The following is a 14246-nucleotide window of genomic DNA, read 5'->3' as shown; positions in this document are numbered from 1 at the left end:
GCCTGTTTTTCCTTTCCATAGAGATGGGGTCCTGCTGTGTTGCCCAGGCTGGTCTTGAACTCCTGGCCTCAAGCTATCCTACCGCCTTGGCCTCCCAAGGCATTGGGATTACAGGCATGAGCTACCATGCCTGGCCAAGTCTGGTATTTTAAAATACATGGTCTAAGGTTCCTTCAGACACCAAAGAGAAGCTTATCCTAACATATGGTCAGTTTTCTTTAAAACTGAACATACAATCAATTCAAAATATGTACACATTTACAATAGAAATTTAAAATGACAATAGGAATGTCCTTAATATTTTTACATCAAGAAAATTTCTTATCCTAAAAGTAATCTATATTTAATGAAAATTTTTAAAAATAGAAGTACAAGAAGAAAACATCTATATTTCATCACCACTGTTAACACAATGCTTCTTTTAACTTCCTGCCTTCTGGCAATTAATACCCATTTTTAATGTTGCTTTACCTGGTGAATTTCTGGCCATTCTCTTCCTCATTCTCTGGTAATTTGAACACTTAGTTCACTCCTTTTTCTACTTCCCAAATCCTATCCTCTTGGGTGATTTCAAGTCAACCACCTAAATTTTCCATTTCTTTCTTCACTTCTGCCCCAGTGATCATCTCTGGATGATCATTTCACCCACTTGTTCTCTTGCAATACCCTGGACTTTTTTTTTTTTTTTTTTTTAAATCCCAGAGCACTCTACTTCTAGCAATAAATTCAATGGCACTTAAGTCTCAGAATTTTAGCAGCTATCAAATGGTCATATAGCCAGAGACTGCAGTTCCTATCCTTCCTTGCAGCTAGGGGGCCATATGACTAAGCTCTGGAAAGCAGGCAGTGCAAAAATTGTTGTGTGTAACCTCTAAGTCATGTCTATATATATATAAAAAAAGAGCTGATTGCTGTCCATTTCCTCTTTTACTATACCCTCCTCTTAGTGTGTAAGTAACTTTTTCACAGTACCCTTAGGCCACAGAAACACCTAACTATTCCACTGAATAAGGTAGTTACACTCAAAAAACTTAATACTTAAGTATATCCAAACTGCTTAGTAGCCATTGTAAAAAATACACATTTAAAGAAAAAGTAATATTTTTATTTTATTCTTAAATAACCACAATCACTGAACTTATTAATGAAATCTGTGTGCCTGTTGAACACTGCACAGCTTCTTATGCCTTAAAATAAGACTGGAGACCATCATTCTTGTTTTCAGTTCTACATTAATTTTGGTGCAGTACTCACTTTTAATTACAACCTAAAATCCTGGCTTTGCAACGAGATGTCACCAAAAATATAAGTAAACAAAAACTTATCTCAAACACTAAAGACCACCACCATAAAAAAATACTGCAGGATTTAATGTTGCAAATGTGAACTACTTTGAGTTGAGGTATTCAACAGATGCTATCACTATGTTTCACTGTAAAATTTAAAATATCCTATGGCATCCCTGTGAATTTCATGTAAAGCCCTGAGGTGCCTCAGCACACATTTTAGAAATCATAGCTCTTGGGTATGATCGTGTGACAAAACAGAAGGAACTGAAGTCTACAGATAATGTCCTAAAGCAAATGACTTACCTGCCCTTGACTTCCTGCATATTCTAGAATGTTACTTACACAGACAAAAAAAAATTTTTTTTTTTTTAGGATTTCTCTGTTAAAGTTTTTTTTTTTTAAAAATATAAAAACAACACTATTGTGGTATAGACAGAAATACCTATTCCGAATTTCACCTAACCACTTCAAAACATTCTCATAATGAAACAAATACATCAAAGTTCTGTGATGATTATAATAATGAAAGTTGTTCTGTCTATTCCTAAATAGTATTAAGCATGTTATTTTAGTGGAAAGTGTAAGAATTTGAATGAACAAAAACAACTGAACCTCTATTTTCTAGCTCTGAAGTAGAGAAAAAGTATTTTAAAATGACTAGGAATTAATGAATAAATACTGCAATCAAGATATTCAGCTTAAATATAACCTGTCCTGTCCATGAAATTTGAAGTTTTGAAGGTATCCAAAACCAGCGAGGAGATAAACAGGTCAGTTTGAACATAAAACTTATTTACCTGCATATTAATCTCTTTAGGAATGAGAATACTGTTGCTAGGCAGGTACAAAATTTAAATAACCGAAACTGGGTGATGGCCATGGTGGGAATCAAAACCTGTGGAAGAGGCACAAAACAAAAAATGCATTACATTGATTTAAAAAGTCATACTCCTGTCCTGAAAAGACCTATTATGCACTAAGAAAAATCTAAGATTTTTTTTACCTTTCTCTAGAAACTATAAATATAACACAGTAAATTTTAGAATTATAATTTAAATCATATTAACAAGTCAAAAACCAGGTTTTCGAGTTTTCAATGGTTCTAAGGATAAAACCCTTCATTCCGAGTTTTTGAAAATAATTTTACCTAAATCTATTAATACAAAAATTTACAATTCAAAAAATAAAAAAGTATAAAATAGAATATATTAAACCTCTGTGTACCTTTTAAAGTTTGAACCACATGAATATAATACTATTTAAAATACTTTAAATATTTTTAACTTGCAGATGAATACATTTTCTTATATCCATTTTATAGATGAGGAAACTGAATTAAGAGAGGTCAAATAACTTGACCAAAGTCACATAGCTAGTAAGCTGAAAGTTACCATGGAGCTCATTTAGTCCAGTGCTTCACAAATCTGGGAATCTATTAAAGAAATGCCAATACCTAGGACTACCTCTAGTAAGTCCATTAAATCATATATTCTGAGGGGCAAGGACTGGTCATAACCAATAAGACAAGCAGGGAGATAAAAACTACTCAATTGAAAAGGCAGCAGGCAACAAAGAAAAGAGAACAAATAACACATGGGACAAGTCAAAAACAAATAAGATGACAGACGTAAATCTAACCATATCAAAAATCTCATTAAATGCAAATTGTGTAGCATTCCAATTGAAAAGCAGAGATCGTTAGATTGGATAAGAAAGAAAGACCGCCCCACTCCATGCTGCCAATGAGAAACGCATTTTAAATAAAAAGACACAAATAGGTTAAAAGTAAAAGGATAGGAGAATATATACTATGCTAGCACTAATCAAAAGAAAGGTGAAGCGACTATTTCAATGTTAGACAGATTATAGGGAAAATAACATTACCAGGTATAAAAGTGGTCATTTCACAGTGATAAAGGGGTCAATTAATAAAAAGTACATAACAATCTAAAACATGTGTCCTTAATAACAGAATTTTGCCAATATCATAAACAAGACAGATAACATTATTAGAGTCTGCAGATATTAAAAGGATACTGAAGAACTATTACAAACACCTTTGTGCCTGTATTTACTTGACAAATGAGATGAAATGGACAACTTCCCTGAAAGACACAAATTACTAAGGCATAAGAAGAACAACCTGAAAATCTATATATCTATTAAAGAAATTAAATTCGTAGTTATAAAAATCTCCCAGACACAGATAGCTTCACTGGTAAATTCTACAAAACACTTAGGAAGGAATAATACCAACTCTGTACAAACTGCCAAAAAACTGAAGAAGGAATATTTCCCCAATTCATTATTTGAGGCCAGTATTACACTGATACTAATCCAAAGATATTACTGGAAAAGAAAACTATTAATATTTTATGAATCTAGACACAAATCTCCTTAGCCAAATATTAGTAAATTAAATCCAACAATATATAAATGGATACTACATCATGAAAAACTGGTGCTTAGTTTGGAAATGTTGGATTGGTTTAACATTTAAAAATCAAATGTCATTCACTATATTAGCAAACTAAAAACGAAAAACCATATAAACATCTCAATAGAGACAGAAAAAGCCTTTGACAAAACTCAACATCCATTCCTGTTTAAAAAAAACCACTGCAACAAAGTATAAGGGAACTTTCTCAACTTGATCAAGAACATCTATGAAAAACCTACAGTAATATGAGACTTAATGGTAAAAAAATTTGATAATTTCTCCCTAAGATCATGAACAACACAAGCATGTCTGCTTTTTCTACTTTTAGTCAACATCGTAGTGGAAGTTCTGGCCAATGCGATCCAGCAAAAAAAAAAAAAGAAAAAAAATAGAAAAGAAATAAAAGGCATGTAGAATGGAATGGAAAGGAAGAAATAAAAGTGTGATACTCTATGTGGAAAATTCAGTGGGATTTCTATCTGTTAATTGCATTTCTATACATTAACAACAATCAATAAGAAATTGAAATGCTAAAAAAATTTATATAGGCATAAAAAATGATACTTGAGGACAAATCTAATTAAGGACTTGATTACTGAAAACTATCAAATATTGCTGAGACAGTTAAAAGGCCTATATTAATTTAAAAAGACTTTCGCAGAGATAGAAGATTTTTATTAAGATATCAACATTCCCCAAAATGAGTTATAGACTCCAGGCAATCTCAACCAAAATCTCGGCAGGTTTTTTTCTGTAAAACTTGACAAGCTAATTTCTAAAATTCATATGGAAATGCAAAGAACGTATATAACAGCCAAAACAACATTGAAAAAGAACAAGGTAAAACAGCTAGCACTATCTGGTTTCAAGACTTGTTATAAAGCTTCAGTAATCAAAACTGTGTAGTATTGGAATCAAAATACACGAATAGATAACGGAAAGTATAGGAATAGACCCACATATATACAAAAACTGAAATCTGATAAAGATGCAAAGGTAATTCAGAGAGAAAAGAATAGTTATTAAGAAAAAAAGTGCTGGTTAAACTGGATATCCATATGGAAAAAATCAAAACAAAAACCTTCAATATATATCTGGCACCAGTTACAAGTAATTAAAAATAGATTATAGATCTAAATGTAGTTTGAAACTACAAAATTTGCAAGAAAAAAAAAAAAAAAACTTAGTGACCCTGGGTTAGGCAAAGATTTTTAGGTAGTACAACAAAAGCACAATCCATAAAATAAAAGATTAGTAAATTGGACTTTATCAAAATTAAAAACTACAATTCAAAAACACTATTGATGGAATGAAAAGACAAATCACAGACTGAGAGAAAAATCCTTGCAAAGCATATGTCTGATAAAGGACTTAAACCCAGAATATATAAGAACCTCTCAAAATTCAAAAATAATTTTTAAAAACTCAATTTAAAAACGAGCAAAAGGTCTAACTAGACATTTCATCAAAAAACATATACAAGGCTAGGCGTGGTGGCTCACACCTGTAATCCCAGCACTTTGGGAGGCCGAGGCAGGCGGATCATGAGGTCAGGAGATCGAGCCAACACGGTGAAACCCTGTCTCTACTAAAAAGACAAAAAATTAGCCGGGCATGGTCACGGGCACCTGTAGTCCCAGCTACTGAGGAGGCTGAGGCAGGAGAATGGCATGAACCCGGCAGGCAGAGCTTGAAGTAAGCCGAGATCACGCCACTGCACTCCAGCCTGGACAGCAGAGTGAGACTCCATCTCAAAAAAAAAAAAAAAAAAAGAACATATACAATGGTAAATAAGTACATTAAATGATGGTCAACACCTGTAATCATTAGAAAAATGCAAATTAAAGCCACAGTGAGAAATTATTACATACCTACTGGGATGATTCAAACTAAAAATAATGACCATAGCAAGTACTGGTGAGGATTTGGAACAACTGGCACTCTCATACTTTGGTAGTGGGAAAGTAAAATGTACAACTACTTTGAAAAACAGTTTGGTAGTTTCTTACAAAGTTTAACAAACATCTACCATATGACCCAGCCATTCTACTCCTAGTAATTTACCCAAGATAAAGAAAAGCATATAGCCATATAAAGACTTGTATTTGAAGGCTGAGGCAGGAGAATAGCTTGAATGCAGGACACGGAGGTTGCTGTGAGCTGAGATTGAGCTACTGCACTTCAGCCTGGTGACAGCAGGACTCCATCTCAAAAAAAAATTGAAATAAATAAATAAATAAAAGACTTGTATTTGAATAGCAGCTTTATTTTTATTTAATAGCTCCAAACTGGAAACAACACAAATGTATATCAACAGGTGAGCGGATAAATAAATTGTAGTATATAAATACAACAGACTACCACTCAGCAATAAAAACGAATGAACTATTGTTACAAGTAATAGCATGACTATATCTCAGAATAATTCTACTGAATGAAAAGAGTCAGACCACTAAAAAAGTATACACTGTATGATTCCATATATAGTATTTTTAAGCTCTAGAACAGGGGTGTCCAATCTTTTGGCTTCCCTGGGCCACACTGGAAAAAGAAGAATTGTCTTGGGCCACACATAAAATACACTAACACTAACCAGAGCTGATAAGCCTAAAAAAATTGCAAAAAAAAACTCATAATGTTTTAAGGAAGTTTACTAATTTGCATCGGGCTGCAGTCAAAGGCCCACAGGCAGCAGACTGGACAAGCTTGCTCAAGAAATTATAAACAAATATAGAGTGACAGAAAATATCAGCAGTGCCTTGTAATGAGGCAGGGAGAAGTGGGAAGGAAGGATCACTGACAGACATGAGGAAACTTTTGGAAGTAAGGGATATACTTACTGCTTCAACTGTGGTGGTTTCATAGGTGAGTGTATATATATTAATCAAAACTAATCAAATTGTATACTTTAATTATACACAGTTTATTGTATTTCAATTAGAACTCAAAAGAGCTGTTAAAACAATCTACATGAATACATTTTTGAACAATATTATGTCACTTAAATTAGAACACTGTTCATATTCTGGTTAAAATATTATTTTAAAAAGTCATTAACACCATCATAATCTTGTATCAATTATTTGTTACTTTCTAGAAAGCCAACTTCCATTAGGAAACTAGGACAATTAGTGAAAAGAAACATTATTTCAGAACTTCTCTAAAAACAGAAATCTGATTTCACAATAGCATTTCAATATACTGTAATAGCTTTTTATATTTCATAAAAAGCATTCTTCTTAGTGATTAACATGTAATAACTCATCCAATGCTCACAACAACCCTGGGAAGGACTTGAAGCAAGTACTATTTTGTCTTTACTTCAGATAAGAAAACTAAGGCACAGCAGGGTTAAGTAAGCTGCCAAAGATACAGAACTGATAAGTTATAGAACTGGAATTTGAACCCAAAGAGTCTGGTTGTAGTGTTTCAGTCCTTAAATATCACACTCATACTGCCTCCCTATGATTAAATAACAAGATATATGTCTTTATGAAAGAGATGATACAGGAATTGAAAACTACAGCCATAGCAATGATAGGAATAAAGATTCTAAAAATGGTAAAACTATGCCACGTGGCTCACGTCTGTAGTCCCAGCACTTTGGGAGGCTGAGGTGGGCAGATCACGAGGTCAAGAGTTCGAGACCAGCCTGGTCAATATGGTGAAATCCCACGTCCACTAATAATACAAAAATTAGCCAGGTGCGGTGGCACATGCCTGTAGTCCCAGCTACTCAGGAGGCTGAGGCAGGAGAATCACTTGAACCTGGGAGGTAGAGGTTGCGGTGAGCCAAGATCACATGACTGCACTCCAGCCTGGGCAACAGAGTGAGACTCCGTTTCAAAAAAGAAAAAAAAAAAAAGGTAAAACTGGTATTATTTTGGTAGCCTTTTTTTTTTTTTGAGACATAGTCTCACTCTGTTGCCCAGGCTGGAGTGCCGTGGTGCAGTCTTAGCTCACCGCAACTTCCGCTTCCCAGGTTCAAGCAATTCTCCTGTCTCAGCCTCCCGAGTAGCTGGGACCACAGGTGCCTGCCACCACACCAGGTTAATTTTTGTATTTTTAGTAGAGACGGGGTTTCAACATGTTGGCCAGGCTAATCTCAAACTCTTGACCTCAAGTGATCCACCCCCTCGGCCTCCCAAAGTGCTAGAATTACAGGTGTGGGCCACCACATCCGGCCTGTATCCTTTTTAAACATGGTTCTTAATTTCCAAAATTTTCTTATACATCTTAGTCACCTATACTATATATGTATTGCATATATTGTATACTATATATGTACTGCATATATTTACCCTAATAATCACTATTTAATTTTAAAAATTTATTAAGATGAGTTTTCGCACAAGTTAAAGTTGAATACTTAAGTACCTATGACAACGTCCTGACTAAGAGCCTCAAAATACATACGAAAGAGGGAAAAAAAATCTGTTAATCCATGAGAGATAGTCATTTCTCCACTGTTAAGAGGTAGAATAGACCACATGTTAAATCAAGTCACAAGAAATACACAGGCAAACATACATATGTGTGTGCATATGTGCACACCCTTACAGGAATGACGTTACTGATAATGGAATCTCATGTCTTAGCTTTTCCTTGCCTTTTCTTTGTCAAAGGAGGAGAATTACTAAGTATTTAGAATCATGATTCCTGTCATTGGAACAGCTGGAGAATATGTCATCCAACTTCTTAAATTTTCTAAATGAGGAAACTAAGATACACTGAAGTTAACGGTTCTGCTCAAGGTGAAACAACCAGGTAATAACAAAATCACAACTAAAACAGACTGGCCTCTCAATCCATTAGTAACACCTTTAGGAACAATCACAACACTTGATTAATACAATTATTTAGAGTGCTGACTTCTTAAAACAAAAAGAAAAAACATACAGTAATTTGATAGTTTTTTTTTCCAAAATAAAAAAGCATAAGCAGTATATTTGGACTTCAGTTGTACACATACTTACTTAAAAGGGGATAAAACCTAACTTAAGTAATGATTATCATGTGACCACATTAAAGGGACAGCTATATACTCCTTTTTAAAACTGAAATGTTGATTAGTTTTTTAATTACCTTACATGAGCATAAGATAAGCAATAACATTTAGAAACATAAGGAGTAAAATCATCCTGGATAAATACACCATTCCTGTACTATAACATACTTTTTTTTTTTTTTTTTAATTCAGATAGAGTCTTGCTGTGTCACCCAGGCTGGAGTGTGGCAGTACAATCTTGGCTCACTGCAACCTCTGTCTCCTGGGTTCAAGCTATTCTCGTGCCTCAGCCACCCCCAAATCTGAGACTACTGGCACATGCCACCACACCCGCTAATTTTCGTATTTTTACTAGAGACAGGGTTTCGCCATGTTGGCTAGGCTGATCTCGAACTCCTGGCCTCAAGTGATCTGCCTGCCTCAGCCTCCCAAAGTGCTGGGATTACAGGTGTGAGCTACCGTGCCCAGCCCATGCTTTTTTAAAAAATGCATTTCATGGGGATTCAAGACTCCTAAAGTCTTGAAAAAAGCATGTAATGCAGCTTTTTACCTAATAAAATATTACATTGAATGGGTTAAAAATTATATAGTAAAAAAAAAATGGTCATCTCTGATAGAGTATACTGAAGCATTAGAGAGCTAAGATCTACTATCTCAATCTGAGTAGTAACACCACATACTTGCCTGTATGTACTGTTAGTATGCTATACCTCAATACAAAAGTTCCAAACAAACACATAAAAAATAAGAACAAAACAAAATCAGAAAGCCAGAAAAACATACTTAACTCTCATAGTATCTGATCTTGATTGCTCTGTAGAGCCATCATTGCCAGTTTCTTCTAAGGAAAGGCAACGCGCACTAGTCTTTTCTATTTCTAGGGTCAGAAGGCGCTTGTAGCCTATTAAGGTACAAAGACAGGGCTCCAAAACGTTACCTTAGCAATACTCATGTACTTTTGTACATATGGAGGCTGTCTCTCCATATAAGCTGAACGATTTACTGAATGCCTAGCCTGGAAGTGGCCTACTAATTGACAGGATGAAAAGAACAGAGACTGTAAAAAAAAAAAAAAAAAAATGAACCAGAATACTAAAAATTTTACTCGAGTTATTTAAATACTTCTGTCAAAAACATCCCAACCAGTGGTTTACTCAGGTTCAAATCAAGCAACAATGCTGACTCCTTTCTTTCTCCTTACACCTAACTGCCAAAAAGACCCTATTCAATTTCCCAGTACTGCCCATATTCTTTCCTATTTCCACTGTAATCTATCCAGCAGAAGCCTTTACTACCTCTTGCTGGACTACTGTAAAGTCTTCTTAATTCTAGTATTTTACTCTTCCCGAGAAACAACATTTTTTATTTTGTATTACGGTTATTTCTATACTTTACTTTGCCCTGTGCAACCCTTCTCTAGAGTATTTTATTCATTTGGTACCTTCAGTTACCATTTGCAAAGTAAGACTTGAAAAAAAAGTTTGATTGCTTCACTATAAGTAGAGTGATCTGAAAAACTACGATGGTGAACAATCGATTCATTTAAAGCTGATTTGTCAAGAACAAAACTCTCAATCAAAAGAAAACTTTCTCAAATGAAAATTAGCCTACATTTTCTGAAAAATTATAAGAAAAAAGAGCCAGAAAAGAGACTATAGAACGTGTGATACTTGGCAGGGATGGAAACAGGATCAAGGAGATACTCTATCAGTATGTTGTGAAGAAAAATGATATTTACCATTTGGGACTGTCAGTTTTAGGATATACATGAATAAAAGTGGAGAATAAATTTCATATAGAGCCCTGGTAACCACAGTCATCACCTTTCCAAATACTGTTAGTGTCATTGTTTAATAAATATTCGCCAACTTGAATGATTTCAATGCTAACTGGAGTTAAAATTTAAAGGTTGGTTTTTTTCCCCAATAAAAAAATAGAAACTGGGTCTTTTAGTGATTACAGAATAGAATTCTCTCCCTAGCAATCAAGAATATCCTCATTCGGCGGAAAATTTTCTTTTGTGATTAATAAAAGAGGAGAACTGATACTCATTGACTGTCTACTATGAACCATACACTATCGAAATGTTAACTCAAAAAGCCATGTTATGACATAGATACTATTGTCCTTGTTTCATAGAATTAAACACAGAGTAAGCACATCCAGTGACTCCATTCAAACCTAGGTCTATTTAATTCAAAAGCCAAGAACATCTCATGAACAATGAGCATTCTTAATAATTCAGTGATACTACCACTTCCAAGATAAATTTTCTAACCAGTTGCACTAAAATAGGGAAAATGCGATCAAGCCACACTTCGATTTTACCAATTACACTGGCAGATAGGAATATCCTGAGACCTGTATTTACTTAATGTCCTGATTCATCTAAATGAATATACATTAGCACCTACTATGTTTCAGTCACTACTTTGGATTTGGAAGCTGGGAAATACTACCAACTCCGCATAGGGGAACTCTGCGTTCACTCCCAATTGTCATGAGCCTGCCCATAAACTTATTCCTGAGGAATCCAAGGAGGTAGGACGTCCATCAGTCTTGCTCATTCTGGTATTTATAGGTCTCAGTCAAAGCCAGGCACATAGTAGGTACTCAAATATTTGTTGAATGGAAGGAAATTAACATTCCTTGAGTACTTGAACGCTCAAGACAATGTTCGATCACCTCACTGGAATCCCAAGGACAACCAAAAGAGGTAGGTTTTTCACTACTCCCGTTTAATAGATGAGGGTGACAGACTTAGATTCACTTACCTAGGATTTAAAGAGACTGACCCGAAAGCCCACGGCTCTCCCCACATCATATCCTACTTGAGAAACCTTTTAATTGTGTGCACATTGCCTCAGTGCAATTTTTGAAATGCCCTCTAGATCACCAATTTGATAAGTATCTTACACTACACTACACTTTGGTTGCTTTAAAACACTTTCTAGAACGGAACAATGTTAATATAATCTAATCTTAACATTAAATTTCCTTAAAAATTACAAAGACAAAAATTTGAGGTATATCAGAATGAGATTCAAAACTATGAGGCAATGTATCCTCATTAAGGCTTTTTGAAGAAACGACAACTCTAGGAAATCAGGAATGAGAGCTCTGCCATGTTAACGGAAAAAAAATTACTACAATTAAAAAAAAGAATGCTACGTTAGAAACTGATAGATCAAATGTATTACATCTTTTCTTGTTGAAATTCTCGGTAAACTGCTAGAGGTCCTTTCAAGTAGCCTCAACACATCACAATTCATAAAACAAGCAAAGCCAAAATCTATGTCTGTACATACTAAACAAGTGCTGTATTTCTAAAACTCTATTTCCGAATCTTTTCATACCAAAATTTGAAAACCATATGATCTAGTACAGTCCAGAATATCCTCAAACTATAACTCTCTGAAGTGGGTTAGAAAATATTACAAAGCTCCCAAAATAAAATTTACCTGAACTCACTTAAATTTGATAAATAAAGGTTTGAGCAGCGGCCCCTAAGGCAAGGGGAAACAGAAGCGGTGTGAGAGCCGGTAGTAAAATCGAACATTCTGTGCCATGTCTGGCAACCGAGAGTCAGGCCCTCAAATATGTGACACCACTGCCGAAGGCGGAGTAAGGTCTCCCGAATAACTCAAAAGGAAAGAGTTTCATAACTTAGTGGTTTCATTTCAGATTACCCACGTGAAATTGGTTGATGAAAAAAAAAATCATACCCACTGCACAGATGAGAAAAACAGGAGCGTTTTCAGGTTATACAAGCCGACGCCTGGCGCCCGGCGTGACGTGAAACGCTCTAAGTTGCTGGAGCTGGATACCAGGTGGACTGGGATTTAAATTGTGGAAAAATCGTCCTGGAGAGGTACAAGGCCTGTAGACTGAGGGCAGTAAGGTCACGCAAATTTCCCTGAGGAAAGCGGCTTTGCAGGCTGGGTGCTTTCCGGGCCGGTACCCCACAGCCCAGTCTCCCACGCGTGAGCGGAGCATGGCGAATGCTGCACGCCTGGGTCCCGCTCCCAGTCGCAGTTTTCTAGCCCCAGAGGTCACCCTGACCCGGAAACAGTACCCAGAGCAGCTGTCGGGCGTCGAGGGAGGTCTGGTGGAAGGGCGAAAAGGAAGCTAGGAGGGCGGGAAGTGCGCGGCTAGGCGGAGGGCCGACGGCGAAGGGCAGACGATGCTCCAGAGGCTAGGGCTGGGGTCGGGATGGGGGTAGGGAGAGGAAAGCCCCTCCCAGGCACGCGCGAACCGCACACACTCACCTGCCCCTCCCCCTCCCCGCCCGCCCGGCGGAGGCTCCGAGCTGCCGCGGGCCGCGCGCGCACACAGGGCGCGCTCACGCGCGCTGCCTGTCTCTTCCTCGAGCTCGCGCTCCGCCAGTTCACTCCCAGCCCCGCTCATTCAAAGCCGGGCGCGCGCTCCGTAGCAGCCTGCGTTGCCTCCGCGCAGCTGCCATGGCCGCCCCCTCCTCGGGAAACCCGCCCTCAGCCCCTCCTCTAGCCCCGCCCCCAACCCTCCTTGAAGGCGGCTCTCGGCTGTCTCCATGCCCGCGCTTCTGCACTCCGCCTCAGGTCCTGGCTGGCCCAATAGGTGAGAGACTACGGGTCTGACGTCGGGACCGGGAGGCAATGAGCGCCGGGAGCGGGGCAAGTGGCGACAGGCACGCCAGGTTCGGTGAGGGGTAGCTTTTTGGGACCATTGCGAACTGCTTTGACTGTTTATTCTCGGAGCGCCTGCTTCTGTCAGATGTCCCTACTTTCCTTCTATGCAGAGTGCCTCCCCTCCAGCGGAGCCCCTTTCTGTTCAACCCACAGAACCCCTCTATCAGATGCGACCAAGGAAAATACACTGCAACAAATGAGGGATCTCCCTCTGTCTCAGGAAGATTTGGATGTGGCTAGACAGACCCCCTCCCCTCAGTCATTCCGCCACCTCAAAGATGCAGAATGCTGAGTTTAATTCAGGACGTGGCCTCTTCCCAGTAATTTTTAATTGAATTGCGTTTAACTAGAAATGAAGAAGTGGCACTTCACCGTGTCCATGCATTTGTTCCTTACATGCACCCTGGACTTGCCCTTCTTTCAACCTGAGATGTTCTTTCCTTCAGTGCTTCTCTCTTTGCAGCCTGATTCTTCTTTTTATCTTGTATACTATGAAAAGGGTTGTTATGTGCAGGGGACCCTCAGAATACTATGCTCCACAGTTGCAAAGTGACTGGTGAGGGAGAAGTGAATAGGGTCTAAGGCCAAAATCAGTTTATGCAAATTGTTCCTCAACCAGCCTTTTTCTTTATATGCCTTTAATTTTTTTTTTTTTTTTTTTTTTTACTACAGCTGCCTTTGTTCTCCCACCCTGACCCAGCAACCACCTACCCACTTAACTTTGTGATAATCTACCACAACCGTCCTCCTTCCAATTTGCACCACGTTTTTTATTAATAGTTTAATTTCCAAGACGGGAAACATGTGTTTATGACTCGTGCTCTGGAATGGTTCTGTGTAAA

At 37.4% G+C, this 14246-nt stretch overlaps 1 protein-coding gene across 7 annotated transcripts in view; it reads right to left on the bottom strand.

Moving 5' to 3' along the window:
- The window catches only part of EBAG9 (estrogen receptor binding site associated antigen 9), a 29722-nt gene extending 16498 nt beyond the window's left edge, over positions 1-13224 (bottom strand). The window contains exons 1-2 of one of the 7 annotated variants that reach the window (XM_032760277.2): positions 13006-13224; positions 2087-2184 (exon numbers count right to left, since the gene is read on the bottom strand). In XM_032760277.2, the coding sequence (XP_032616168.1) occupies positions 2087-2169 (83 nt within the window). In that variant the 5' untranslated portion in view covers positions 2170-2184; positions 13006-13224. The other 6 variants (XM_058444245.1, XM_058444246.1, XM_058444244.1 and 3 more) reach the window with 6 other exon arrangements.
- Positions 13225-14246: the final 1022 nt, after the last annotated feature.

The sequence above is a fragment of the Hylobates moloch genome, unplaced genomic scaffold, assembly GCF_009828535.3.
Source record: "Hylobates moloch isolate HMO894 unplaced genomic scaffold, HMol_V3 SCAFFOLD_9, whole genome shotgun sequence".
Classification (NCBI taxonomy): Eukaryota; Metazoa; Chordata; class Mammalia; order Primates; family Hylobatidae; genus Hylobates; species Hylobates moloch.
The sequence above is the reverse complement of the archived record's forward strand: the minus strand, read 5'-3'. Positions and strand labels throughout refer to the sequence as shown.